Consider the following 14,901-nt stretch of genomic DNA (forward strand, 5'->3'; position numbering starts at 1 on the left):
TCAACTGCAAAATGCTTATATTTTGCCCTGAACAGTTGAAAACAGTCATTTTCTTAATCCTTGTAACAGTCATTCCATCTTTCAATGCAGTGGTATCATTAAAAGTTCAAAATTCATTGTTTAAATTTTGAACCAGCCTAGTGTGTTGACTTCATGGCTCCTATCGTACCATTTTGGGCCAAAGTAGGATGCCTAAGCCTGTTTTTATTTTTTTTTTTTTCGCCCGCCCGCTCCATTATTTTTCTAGAAAAATCCGTTAACCAAGAAATTAAATTGGTGTGGCCTTATAATATTAAAACAGGGGCACGCGAATCCACGCCAGGCTTCACCCTGCATGGCAAAACTCGTCCTCAGGTAGGCCCATCTCAGCCACGGCATTCATCACTTTGTTGATGAAGACATCCATGTCCTGACGGTGGGTCCTGAAGCAGAAGATTTATTTATTGAAACATGTAACACTTAGACATTACACTGACTCTCAAGGCAGCAAAGCTGATATTAGAGAGTCAACATATAAGGAAACAAGAGTTCCACGATCTCATACCTTCGCCAAATGATGTTAACCCTTGTGGTTGACAAATTATACAATTTTAATCATTGATTTTGTAAATAAGAACCCCATTTGCATGGATTATATCAGTTGATCATATTCTACACCCAATGACAGCCTTATCTTAACAAAAATGCTATTATAGCACTTCCTCATAAATTATGCAAATGAGGCCATGATTGAATAAATTATGTTTGTTGATGTTCACCTTCACTTAACTTCCAAATGTGGCAAGTATGAAATTCCCAGCAGTTACAACTATGAAATTATAAAAATTTGACATTTATTATGCAAATTAGGTCCTCATTTACATAATCTATATCCTCAGATGTTTTTTCTCGTTCTCACAAATGTCACAAGTGTTTCATAGGTCTATTATCAAACAAAGCAGATTTATAGAATTTCCTCATTAATTATGCAAATTAGCTCCTGATTTGCATAATTGTCATCTGATCATGTCAAGCATCACTTCAACTACCTACATACCAAAAATCACGACAATCCGTCAACCGGTTCTTGAATTATCCTCCTTCGAAAAATTTTCAACAAATGCTCCTGCAGTTCCAGAACAAGCCGCTAGGGGACCCAAACTCATGTCACTTCTTCCCTATCCCAAGAGCTATCTGCCATCCAAAATTCGTGACCCTAGCATGTCCAGATCACGAGATATCAAAACCGGAAGTTCTGCTGCAGTACCTAGGAAAGCCACCAGGGGGCCCAAAATCTAATCACTTCTAGGTCTCATGAAGACCTACCCACCTACCAAGTTTCATTCCAATCCATCCACCGCTTCTCGAGTTATCTTGCTAAACCACACACACACAAACCCACACACACACAGACAAACGCTACTGAAAACATAACCTTCTTGGCGAAGGTAAAAACACAAAGGGCACATAATTTCAATACAATATGAAGTACAAGAACAATCATAAAAACTTAACCTATATCATTCTGATTAATTAGGTACATATATATATACATAATAAAAATAACGCATGAATACCTGAAGCAGAAGATACAGGCGCGCAGGTACTGGACACCCTTCACCGTGGTTATGGTGATGAAGAAGCGTCCGTCGGCCGTGATCTTCTTCAGGAGAGCGTGGTTTGCGCTGTCCGTCATGGCAGCGAGACGGAACAGCACAATGGACAGCACCGGCTTCACCACGTAGAGACGCGGCTGACCTGTCCAGGTAGAACGAGAAATAAAAGATTTCAGACTGAATGGAAAATTTCTCATTATGTTCACGGTAGCAAAAGTTCACGGTCTGAGAAAAATGGACATGTTCACGGAACTATATGTTCACGGTGGCGACAGGTGCAGGAATAAGAAAGTTCAGGAATTACTTGTTAACTGTAATGATAAATTCACTGTACAGAGGTGACAGTGAAAACAGTGAATATAAAAGTACAGTGAAAAAATCAGGAATTACAGTGTTTTGTGTTGTCATAAATTTAGAAATAAAATTTTTAATAATTATCTAAAAATTTATTACAATTTTAACAATTATCTAAAAATTTGAATAACCAATACTTTTATTAATTACAAACTTACCAAAAAAATATACAATACATGTACTTCCTTACCCAGAAGTAAAAATCAAATAGTTGCCAGTGATGGGTAATGGTACTTTTAGTACCTACAGAGGGTTTATGGAAAAGCCTGGGTGCCTGATCAGCCTGGCCATCTTGCCTGTCTACCTGGCTGGGCTGGCTAGCATGTCAGCTTACTCAGATCCCCCCATTACAAAAAATAGGGCATCCAGGCAGCTGCGCCCTCTAGCAGAATGCATCGAAATTACACCCATTACACATTACCTTCAGAATGAGTGAAAACTGAGAAGAGATTCTTACATTTGAGTCGGAGGTACAGGTACTTGGCCAGTTCAAGTTTCTCCTGGAGCGCATCTCGGAAAGTCGAGACTCCGAACACCTGAAGAGGCAGCCAGATCCTCGGGGCTCTGTGCACAGAACAAACCGCCGCAATCAACACACAGACAAAACATTTATCATACCAGGTATTAAACTTTTCAAGGTACCTTAAGCAATTTAAGGGCAGTAAAACTGGGTTTTCAAAGTCAAATTTCTGGCCGGCCATTTTTTATGTAGTATTAAAGTTGAATCAACCCTAACCCTCATCATATCGATATCTGTGATTGACACTGACGTAAAACGTTGCCTGTTTTGTGGTTCTAGGGTGGTTCTAGCTATTTATTGGTGGTACCAAGGAATAAAGGGACCCCTCACGTAGCTATTTCTAACACATTAAGTATAGAATGATTTTGTGCTTTGAAATGTCTCCTAGGATCTGGATATAAGCCAGACAGATGCTTGCAAGGAGTTGATTTTGTCATATTCATAGCACATGTAATTCTGTAGTTGAGCAATAATCTGCAAGAGGCACTTTTAACGCAAGGTCATCTAAATTAAGCAATGTATGCAAATATATGATCGCACATAGCTTATTTGCATACTGTGGACAACTCACCATTATCTATAAGTGAGTTGTCCCGAGTATGCAAATAGTATATATAGCTGCAGCAATGCTTACCTGAAGTGTGAGCTCTGCTCAAAGGTGAGATCCTCTGGGTTCCAGTCCTCTGGGTTGTTGTTCTGGTGCTGCATGTAGTTCCCGTGTTTGCGGGTGTTTGACTTCCGCAGTAAGATACCGTCTCGCACCAGGACCAGGCCAGTTCCAAATGGCGCGTACAAACCTGTTGATAAGGCATGCAATCATTGTCAACTGTGTGAATGAATGAAGAAAGAAACGAATGGATATGGGCAGGAAGGAAGGAAGGAAAGAAGTAGGGAAGGAAGTAAGCTAAGAATGGAGGAAAGAAGGGATGACTGAAAGGATTGATGAATGAATGAAGTAAGGAAGGAATGGATGGATGGATGAAGGAATGGGTGAATTAATGAAGAAAGGAATGAAGGATGGAAGAAATGGATGGATAGATGAATGAATGAATGAATGAATGAATGAGGGAGGAAGGAATGAATGAAGGAAGGAAGGAATGAAGGAAGGAAGGAAGGAAGGAAGGAAGGAAGGAAGGAAGGAAGGAAGGAAAAAATAGATGGATAGATGAATAAATGAATGAACGAATGAAGTACCCTTGTGAGGGTCCACAGAGATGGAATCAGCTGTCTCCACCCCTTCAAACAGGTGTCTGGCGGAGTTACAGAGGGCGAAGAAGCCTCCATAGCAGGCGTCCACATGCAGCCACATGTTGTACTGAGTAGCCACGGCTCGAACCGCAGGGACGGGATCCGCGGAGCCCGCGTCTGTAGTCCCTACAGTCGCCACCACAAGGAACGGGAGGAGGTCGTCCTGGGAGGAAGAGAAATGGGGGAAGAAATTAAAGAGAGAACTAGAAACATTAGCCACCATATCATGCCAAAAACTGGGGGTTTAGAGGGTCTTCATGGCCTTTGGGAGCTTTTATGTGCTATTTTCTGATTGCAAATAAACATAGCTGGCCTGGTTGAATTACCCTCGTTTTCAGAACTGGGCTAATCAGAAAACAGCCGAAGACCACAATACCCCCAGTTCTATAAGCCTGCTACGGAGGCTATAGAAATGTAACATTTGCAAAGGAAATGCATAAGGTTTATTACCTTCACATATGGTCTGCTCTTTAAATCAAACACATTCATATACATGGTGACAGGAGTCTAAATCCCTCTTGCTATAAAATTGCAGCATGATGTACCCGCCAACATTAATTACCATGGCGACAGACGTCTGGTTCAGGTCATTGACCTTATTTGTTTGGAACGGAAGAAGAAGAAGAAACAGAGCAAAAACAATATGGTGTGTGCTATGAGTCATCACTCTGGCTATTCACCTTACACATCTCACCATTTCACCTTTCAATCCAATCCCCCACCAAGTAGCCAAGCCGGATTCAAACCTTCAAGTCATCTTGGATGAATTTGCGCAGAATGTTTACGTCCATGCCGTACTGGTCATCCACAGGCACCTTCCTGACCACGGCCTCCCGCATCCCAAGGGTGTTCAGACATTTGGCCACACCGTCGTGTGTCAACTCACTGATATACAACACACTCCTGTGTTGGTAAGGAAAAAATAAACATTTAGGCACAGTCTCACAGCGCCACCTAGCAATAGTTATCAGAACTGCATGTACAAGGTAGCATTTAGGTACTGTGATTCTTACTGGTGGAGAAAAACAAAGCAAGGGAATTCAGAAGGGTGAAAAATTTAAAAAAATTAATGGTGAAGGATTGAATCACAAAGTTAAACTTCATTCACAACCACTCGTTTAATTCTCACTCAACATGGTCAGACAGGAGTCTAAATCCCTCCTGCTATAAAATTGCAACATGATGTAACCCAACACCAGTTACCATGGGCATGGTGACAGACGCCTGGTTCAGGTCATTGACCTCATTTGTTTGGAGAAGTAAGTAAAAGAAGAAGAAACAAAGCAAAAACAATATGTTTTCCGTCGGTAAACATGATAAAGCGTTCTACGTTTTTGTTGAGTCAAGAAATAACAGATACAGTGGAAGCCAGTTAATTGCAAAACGCTTATAATTAAAAGAAAAAGTCTGCTAATTGAAGATTTTTAGATCATTTTAGTCCACCTGTGGTTGTAGCCTCAGGTTTCAGTCACATTACCTGCTATAGTCTTTACTTTGGGGCACTTTGGTGTCTCTAGCCGTTGCCATGGCAACCATGGTCGCCACGGTCCCGCCTGACGTCAGATTCCCGGCGCACGTGCGCGGGTAGCCGAACAGCTGGCCCGCCCACTGCACGATCTGCTGCTGCATTTTCACCGCCCTCCAGCAGGAGGCGACGTGGTCTACAGAATCGGGAGGGGAATATCGGGAGCATGTTAACGTCCCATTTATGCAAATTAGGTCTATGCAAATTAGGATTATGTGTGAAATCCCACTGCACGATCTGCTGCTGCATTTTCACCGCCCTCCAGCAGGAGGCGACGTGGTCCACAGAATCGGAAGGGGAATAGCGGGAGTATGTTAACGTCCCATTTATGCAAATTAGGTCTATGCAAATTAGGATTATGTGTGAAATACCATTCACGTTGAACATGGGAGAACATGGAGTGTGAAACGATGACGAAAATGTGCTAAGAAATCACAGTAAATGTCACTATCAGATTTCCTCATCCAGAATATTATACCGTTCTGGAGTTGCATTGGTTACCGTTTCAATGCACCCAATGCAGTTTCAGGGGGCAAAATATCATTTCATACTTGAAGCATTTGAAATAGCCCAAAAATAAATTATATATTCTTTATTTGGGTACCACCAAACATAGCTAGGGCAAGCCCTTGATACGAAACAGGCCACCGTTTTCCGTCAGCAACATTGTATTTTTTCCTCAGTTTACTATGGGATAGGTTAGCTATAGATTCGACTTACTAATTTTTAAAAAATCACAGGAAAGTCATGTTTTACTTTCCGGAAATCGCTTTGAGTGAAACTTTGGTTAATCTTATTTACACAGCATCAATAATCCCAGGCTAGTACACACTTATATAACAATGAACAATAAACAATGAACAATACATTTTTATATAAGCTACTGTCTTCTGGGACAATTTGCGCCCTCTTTCCGTCAATCAAAAATCCTTCCGCTCCAGTTATTGCACAGTTCTGTCATGTCTACAAAGTTTCACATTTTCGTCATTTTTTTATACAAAACCCCTTTTCAACTTTTTACTGTAGTAATATTACTACAGTATGTTACATTATTTTCATTTTTTTCCATGAAGTTCACTGTTGCATTTATATACCTGCTACGTAGTGATAGATTTTGAAAACTGCCTTACGTTTCAGCAAAGACTTGGTTTCAGGTAGCATCTTCTACCTTATAGGTCAGTGACCGTAGGAACCCAGTAACTCAATCATTGACCTAGCAGTAGTCCCGAAGTTGGCACATTTCATATGTTCATTGTTTAAATAGGCCTTGACATGACTTTTTTATGGGACAATAGTAAGGCCCTCTGTCAATCAAAAATCATTCCGCTCCAGCTAGTTTCAAATGATAGCCCAATTCTGGATTGTAAATAAGATTTCACATTTCATAAATTTTTACTATAACACTTTTCAAACTAACTGTAGTTATATAATACCCGTTAGTGATACATTTTAACAACGGCCTTAAAGGGACCGTCACATTGCGCGTCAATCGATCGGCCGACTAGTTGGCGAGCTCTAAACGACATTTACGGCCGAAGTACGCCCGATGTTCCGTCGAGCATCGCGCGAATTTTCGGGATCGCCGGCGATTTTTTGGAGTCGGCCAAAGCTCGCTGACACGCGAAACGTGTTCTTAACATCAGCGACTAGTCGCCGGCGATTTTTGAGGTCGCAGAGCTCGTTTCCAGCTCGCGCGTAGCTCGCCCGTAGCTCGTCTACTAGTAAGGCACGAATCTTGCGCCGATCTTACGTGGGTACGGGTTGAAGGAGGCCGCTAAGAAGTCTCCGACGGCGGCCGGGGCGGTGGAGTTACCGGGAACCATCGCCATGTGACCGGGGTGACCTTCCCGCTCCATCTCCTCACCGATACGGCTGAAGTCACGCAAAGCTACGTCTGTGGGGGGAAGATATCTTTAACAGGAGGTCTTTGACCGACCGACCGAACGAACGAACGACCGACAGGCCAACCAACCAACCAGCCAGCCAACCAGCCAGCCAACCAGCCACACACACACACATACACACGGACACACACTCACACACACACACACACACACACACACACACACACACACACACACACAAACACACACACACACACAGAGAGAGAGAGAGAAACACAAATGCTGGGGGAAACAGAAACACGCCAAGAAAGTCAAACGATACATCACTGAATTAAGTCAAAGGAAGGCCTAAGGTAAGGAAACACAACCTATATGGCTAAGGTTTAACACCTGAATCTATTCAGCTTCCGAAGACTACAGTAGCTTACCTATGCTGACGGCATTCTCCTGTATGGGAAGCGGCCCCTGTCCCTTGTTCAGACCCGACTGTGCCTGGTCCGGACCCGCCTGTATATGAATGGTTTATTTGACATTTCACTCACATATATCACACTTGCAGTCCTAAGACTGAATTATGGTGATGATACATACATTATCATAGACTTACACAATATATTGCTAAAGGTTAAAAGATATAATTACACAAGAAATATATTAAAAGTTATTGCACTTGAAAGCACCACAACTACAATTTATGTTCAGTCAAAGCATGCAAGATATAATAAAAAGTGGTACAACGTATTATCAACTCGAATCAAATTATTATAATTTATAACAACATTTAATTATTATGTTTACCGAAGGAAAACATATTGTTTTTGCTCCATTTCCATTTCTTCTTCTCCAAACACTAACCTCTGACCTGGCCAATGGCCTCTTTTGTTTACGTCTGTCACCATAGTAACTGGTTTTGGGTTACACAATGTGACACACACACAATGTGGCAATTTCATTGTAGGCATTTAGACTCCTGTCACCTTATACATGTATGTGAATGTGTTTGAGTAAGAATTAACAGAGCAGACCATATCCGAAGGTAAACATTATGCATTTGCTTTGCAAATGTTACTTTTCTAGTTTATATAGGATTTGTTAACGTACCTGGTCCGGACCCGCCTGCACCTAATCATAGCGTGAGAGAGAAAAGGAAAAAATTAACTTTATATCCGAGAAGTGTAGTGAGCACATAGATATTAAAGCTCTAGCAACATTTCAGTTTTAATCATAGCACCAGAAGATGTAAGTATCATATCAAGATCAGAAGTTCCGCTGCAGTACCAAGGGAAGCAACTAGGGAGCCAAAAATAAATCTCACCATGTCTAGATTTAGTCACACCCTACGGACCCACCAAGTATGAAACCAATCCATCCAGCCATTCTTGAGTTATCTTGTTGACAAAATTTGATTCCCTAGGGAATGCATTCGTGGAATTCTTAGAATATTTTCAACTCAATCGCATTACTATACCAACGGCTCCGCCCCTGCGGCGTTGCCAAAAAGAAATGAAACTTTGTTTGCAAAATCATGCCCGTAGGCTAATTGCTTTTACAATCAAGTATAATACTAATTGCAATACAGTAACAGGAGACAGGTAACAACTGTCTGGAAAAAACTTCTACTTCTACAACTATGCTAGCTATTATGGGGTTCGACTTCTTCTTTGAAGGCAGTGGATAATGAATAGTCCCACATTCTGCATAATTAGTGGGTTTTGTGATCTTAGTAGAAATGCAGTTTTTTGGTGATCTTCTAAATGGCCTAAATGACGAAAGGATGGAGAAATTTTTGTAACTGTCTGAAATACTAGTAATCTGTTTCTTTCGGTCTCATAGTGAGGACACTGACTAACAAAATGTATTTCATTTTCCACTGCATTCATTGTACAATATTTACATAATCTCTCGTGCACAGGTAGTTTTAGCCAAAAATAAAAACCCTGTCCAGACTTACCGATACCTGCTCCTCCTGAGGTGGTATCGCCCATCCAGTGGGATGGTCCATATTCAGCTGTTCCAGGTAGGTGTCCACCTCCCTCTGGGCCTTCAGTAGCAGCTCCAGTCGCTGTTTTGAGTCGGACTCCAGCTTCCTGGAAGACTCTTCCAGACGAACCAGATAGTCGTAGTCAAAGACTATTTCACGGGCCATGGTGATCCTGGAACTGTAAAGTATAAAACAGGATATTAGTACAAGTATCCCATGCCCGTAGCCAGGGGGGTTCGGAAGACCCCCCACAAGGCTCAAAGGTCCACTTTTTGGTCCACTTTTTTTTTTTATCTAAAGGTTTGAGAGGTCTTAAGATTTCTCTTTTAAAGATGGACTGATTCGTATCATGAGCGGGTCTGGAGTCGTATTAAAAAACTGCCTACTTTGTCATTTGAATAAAAAGTTATCTCTGATTTTTTCTCTGAAATCCTCTCAAAAACGCATGAAATGCCAGTTCAGAAGGTTCATTTTTCAAAATTTTCCTAAAAGCTACAATTAACAGGCTTTTCAGAAAACAGACAGATATGTACACAGCTATTTAGAATACCAAAACGTACCAAACAAAGTCACGTTTCGGCGATTTACTGCGCACTTACTTAGATTTAAACTCCGGTTCCGGGAAGGTTCCGGGTCGGAGTTTAAATCTAAGTAAAGTGCGCAGTGAAGATAGTATCGATTTCAATTAGATTTTAATATCGGAAACATTTGGTACTGAGCTTCTTTGAGTAGTAAGCCGTTACCCTGAGAAAATCCGTTTTTTCCATGCAGCCATGTGTGAAAACTGACGAAAAAAAGGACCCCTTACTTAAAAATGTACTTTACCCCTATATTATATACTAGTAAATGGGCCCCGGGGCGCAGAAAATATCAACAAAGTGTATTGATAAGCGGCATGACACCCCTTTCAACCAGAAGAGTGAAAAATCCCGACCCGCGTTTATTACAGATATGACAGCCCGTCGGGCTGAGGGTACCGGTTACTCTCCAAGCAGAGGTTGTGGGGAATGATCGTTACCTTTTAATATATGGCCGTTTTTTTGTCCTGACCCTCACCCGTCGGTGGCCGCGGAGCTTCTCTGGCTAATGGATACTGCCTGGCCAATTTGATACTGTCTTTTTGCCACCAAGAGGGATCTGCTTGGAGATTAGGTACCGGTGTTAAAATCCATCCAAGCCTTGCTGAGTTATTGTGTTCTCTCCACCCTCTCCCCCTCTCTCTCTCTCACACACACACACGCGTGCGCTCACACTGTGACACACAAACTAATCATTACACTCTATTAGTACATACAGGCACCCTTATTTCGGACTACTCAACTTCAAACTTCCGTGTTCGAACAGAGTGCAATGATTAGCAACTGAAAGTTATAATTTGTGCGTCACAGTGTGAGCGCGCGTGTGTGTGTGAGAGAGAGAGAGAGGGAGAGAGAGGGGAAAGAGAACACAATAACTCAGCAAGGCTTGGATGGATTTTCTTCATATTAGGTGATGAGACCTCGAAACGATTATATTTTAGACTTCCTAGCAGCATAACTTTTTAAAATATATTTTGGACTGCACATGGGCGCGGCTTTGATGTGTTAAATAGCTTATGTGCTCAGGAAGAAGTGACCGAAATTTGGGGCCCCTGTATATATGATTTTGGAGTGAGGAAAGGCTAAAATAACCTTCTTTGTTAAAGTTCGCTGCTGCCTCGTGGCTGATCCGGAGAAAAAGTTATTTGTGCAAATGGCTTGTCGGACGGTGGCCCTGTTAATACGCATGAGTACCAGTATAGCCATTTGAATATACACTGTTAATATAATTATACATTTAACCCTTGAGGCGGCACCCGGCCTCTAGGTTACACGCGTGCAGGCGAGTGATACCCGCCCCTAGTCTCGACCAGGCTTCAGGGAGGCGGTTAGTAAGAGTAGACATTGGCCAAACGGAGAGAGAAAACATGCCGGGAGAGTTGGTCCACTAGAGACTACAGTTTGCCGCACCGTCTTCCCTAGATGTAATGTTAAAATATATAAACACACATGGGCGCAACTCCCTACACATGGGCGCGACACTGGAACTGAGATAGTTTTTTTGTTGGAATAATAATAGCGACCCACGACATGCTTCGGGTCGGCAAACTGTATTCTCTAGAGGACCAACTCCCCCGGCATGTTATATCACACTCTATTTGGCCAATTTCATGATTACCACTCTTCCAGCCGCCTCCTGAAGCCTGGTAGAGGCTACCCCCGACTCACGCCTCTCCTACTGCCCGCCCGGCCGGGCCCAAAGGCCCTTTCCCCACAAGGGTAAAACTAAATTTCCGGATCTAGCCGGATCAAAGCGAAACAATTCGGCTCGATCCGGACAATTTAAAAGGAATGGGGCCATCGACCTATCTTTTTGGTTTAGTGCCCAGTGGGCAACTAGCCTGGGTGCCATCCTCCGTAGGCCCCGCCCCCTCCCTAATGTGGTAGCCTGGTTGCCAGACCCACATAGCCTCTACCAGGCTTGAGGGCGCGGCTGGAAATAGTAGAAATTGGCCAAATAGAGAGATAACACGCCGAGGGAGTTTAGCCATCCAGTTTACAGTTTGTCGGCCCCTCAAGGGGATGGCAAAACTCCCTCGGCGTGTTATCTCTCTATTTGGCCAATTTCTACTATTTCCAGTCGCGCCCTCAAGCCTGGTAGAGGCTAAGACCCAGAGCACACTAGGCTCAAAGTTATCCTGTGTGCAGAAAAAACTTTGCGCCTAGTGTGCTGTGGGTCTGGCAACCAGGCTATAATGTTGTGGCAGCCAGCGACATTAGGGAGCGGGCGGAAACTACGGAGGATGGCACCCAGGCTAGTGGGTACCCCGAGGAAAAGTATGACGAACTTTGCATACGTTGACCATATGAATGGAGTATCCATAGAACTCGGTAGCATCATCACGCTTCATTTGGTATCAGGGCCTATCAGGTTCTTTTATAATTATATATAACTACTAGTACAATGTATATGCTCCATGGACACACACACACTTCCCTGGAGTTTAGGTGGTTTCTATCACCAAACTGTTCAGATACTAGTATTCAAAAAACAAAACGCAAGATTCCCGCCCACTTTTAGGCGTTTTAACCGGATTTTTTTTCTACCCATTGTAACAAGGTGATATATAGTGTTGAATTCTTGCCGTGGGCGGCCACCTGTTCTAACGCGTGCGTGGACTGCGTCGTGTTTGAAGAAACAGGTTAACAAAACAAACAAACGAACAAACAAACAAACAAACAAACAAACAAACAAACAAACAAACAAACAAACAAAATACCGGTCCGCTGAATCGCACTCACTACCTTACAACATACACGGTATACACTATGTATGAATTCAGTCCATCGAAAAATTCCCAACAATCATACACTGAACATCAACTGTCATATTTTTGAAGTTATAGTGATGTAGTATCTATGTTCGAATGGGAAGGAAGGGGCTCTAGCTAGAACCGGCAGGTTACATGTTGAATAAAGTTAGTTGTGATTGAGTTTCCATCCTGGTCCGACGTGTTTTTGTTTCCCAAGATTTGGCAGACAACTGTTTTGGCCTTGGAGAATCGGGTCGAATTGAGAGGAGGGAATCGAGCCAAGTTACGTAACTGAGCCTACTTCGAAGACTTGTGGGCGACGGCGTTAATTTTGTTCCGGGAAGCGACGCGAGTTATGCCGCGGAGGTACTCTCCAAGCAGAGGTTTGGGTTTTGGCTCATTTTGGGCGTGTTTTTGTTTTTATCGGGGCTAATTTTTTGCACTGGAATTTTTTCAATCTCTGCCGACACTCACCCGGGGCGGGTTGGCGTAAAAAATTCTAGTGCAAAAAAAGACCCCGATAAAAAAGCCAAAAATACGTTGGACTGGCGCAAAAATGATCGTGGGGTCGTGTGGCGCAACGGCAGCGTGCGCGACTCGGAATCAAGAGGTCCCGGGTTGCCCGATATGCCACCGATCTTGTGCCCTCGGTGCCACACGACTTTCCCCACTAGACTCAAGTGAAAATGAGTATTGTCTGTCCAGTATTCGTATCTATGTGCGGGACACAATACCAGCAACAGCTGCCTCTGTTCCGCGTGTATTGCACTGTTGCAATTTCAATAAATCAAATCAAATCAAAAATGATACCAGGGTAAAAAAGAAAGCCTGCTACAAAAGCATAAAACACGCCAAAATACGCCCCAAACCTCTGCTTGGGGCCTTGGAGTGTACGAAAAAATCTAACCTTTTAATAGTTTCATACTTCTTATTCATGTTCTTTACCGACATGTGCGAATAGATAAATTACTAAGCTTGCAGCCAGGAACGTTCAAACAAAACAAATAGTTTTTACTCCACTCACAGTGAGTAGACCAATCAAACGTCAATTAAAACGCTCCAACAGGTGTAAAACAGCATTTTTGCCCCAGGAAAAAGTTACTAAAAGTTACTTACTCTGGCATCAGTCTAAAAGCGTCAAACAATACGGTAAAGAAATTGGAGAATAAAAAAAACTTACTTTTGGCGTAGAACTGTGAAGAGCAGAGTGGAGAAGGAGTCACTCCTTGTCTGTCCGGGCGTTTATGCGAGAATGCCCAGAATGCTCCGAGCTGTAGACAACTGGCACTAACACTAGAACACACATGCACCAATCACCGTTTAACCTAGGGGGTGGGCGTGGGATCAGGTAGAAAGACCAGTACCCGTATGGCACGGTACGTACGAAAGCCCACAAGTACATTACTTATTTAGGCCTGCTGCCCATCTTTCGGCATAGGCCGCGGACTAGGTCCCTCAATGGGGGCCTGCATGCCCTTTTTCGTAAGGCGTAATCAGGCCTTTTTAGTCTTCGTAATCCGTAGGCAACCTCCCCAAAAATCAACGTAATTCGTAATGGTACATTTGCCGCAAAGTCGTTGTCAGCTATGAGAATTTAACGTAATTTGTAATCGGCGACGAAAATAATTGCGTAATTCGTAATCACCCCCCCCCCCCATACAGGCCATCCTCCATCTGGTGCGCTGTATCGGTACAGTGTACAGCCAATTCCTATTCACCGTGGACATATATCCTCACTTTCTTTCAATGTACAGAATTTCATTGTGACTGGAAAAAAATCCATCGATTTGGTGGAAAAATTCAAGGAGGTAAATAGAGAATCCACAATGAATAAATCAAGAAAGCCACAAAAAAGTTCAACATTTTATTTTTTTCACAATGTCTACATCAGCTCCATAAGACTGTGAATGCACAAGAAAAGTAATAATGACTGACGAAAAGTAGCGGATACTACTTGAAGTGTCTGACAGTTTTCAAAATCTATCCAGTTGCTTGAGCAGCAGTTTTCTTGTGTATCTCATTAGGCCACACCAAGTAAATTTTATGGATGACGTCCGCGCGCACATTGATTTTGGCTTGTTCCTAGAAAAAAAACAAGACTGTAACTATGACCAAAGAGTCACGACAGTGCTGCAAATCGTCAGATTGACGTGAAACCCGTAACGCGAAGAAAGTGTCCGATACCATCCTGTTTTCACTGTCCACTGTTCCACCTGATTTATTGCTGTTTTGATGATGAATAAAAGACTTCTTGCTTGTTACACTGTGTCACCTTATTCAATTTGTGTCCTAACATATGTCCTCTCTTAGTATATTTCTAATCTAGGAATCTTGTTTTTTAGGGCCCTACTTGTTTTTTTTTCGCCCTCTCGCATTGGATTTAGGGTCTCCAAAGGACGTCATCCATAAAATTTACTTGGTGTGGCCTTACCTAATGTCTAACCTTTATCGTTGTAAGACTCTAGATAGATATTTTATATCTTTCGTAGAAAATCCATGCAAC

The 14,901-nt window shown here is 42.6% G+C and overlaps 1 protein-coding gene across 3 annotated transcripts; it reads right to left on the reverse strand.

Annotated features, from left to right (window-relative positions):
• Positions 1 to 204: 204 nt before the first annotated feature.
• On the reverse strand, positions 205 to 13,673 carry LOC109468998 (tyrosine decarboxylase 1-like). 3 transcript variants are annotated; one of them, XM_019767386.1, is made up of 12 exons: positions 13,579 to 13,673; positions 9,038 to 9,245; positions 8,188 to 8,208; positions 7,515 to 7,593; positions 6,993 to 7,136; positions 5,195 to 5,378; positions 4,464 to 4,620; positions 3,664 to 3,880; positions 3,104 to 3,266; positions 2,407 to 2,513; positions 1,557 to 1,737; positions 205 to 422 (listed from the first exon to the last, which is right to left on the reverse strand). In XM_019767386.1, the coding sequence occupies exons 2-12, from the start codon at positions 9,230 to 9,232 to the stop codon at positions 326 to 328; spliced, it is 1,545 nt and encodes a 514-aa protein (XP_019622945.1). In that variant the 5' UTR covers positions 9,233 to 9,245; positions 13,579 to 13,673; the 3' UTR covers positions 205 to 325. The 3 variants fall into 3 exon arrangements, with proteins under 3 accessions (XP_019622945.1, XP_019622942.1, XP_019622943.1); XM_019767383.1 differs by having other exon boundaries at positions 7,515 to 7,599; XM_019767384.1 differs by having other exon boundaries at positions 7,515 to 7,599; positions 9,038 to 9,252; positions 13,579 to 13,663.
• Between the last annotated feature and the right edge of the window lie 1,228 nt (positions 13,674 to 14,901).

This window comes from Branchiostoma belcheri, unplaced genomic scaffold (genome assembly GCF_001625305.1).
Source record: "Branchiostoma belcheri isolate BF01 breed outbred unplaced genomic scaffold, Haploidv18h27 scaffold2, whole genome shotgun sequence".
Classification (NCBI taxonomy): Eukaryota; Metazoa; Chordata; class Leptocardii; order Amphioxiformes; family Branchiostomatidae; genus Branchiostoma; species Branchiostoma belcheri.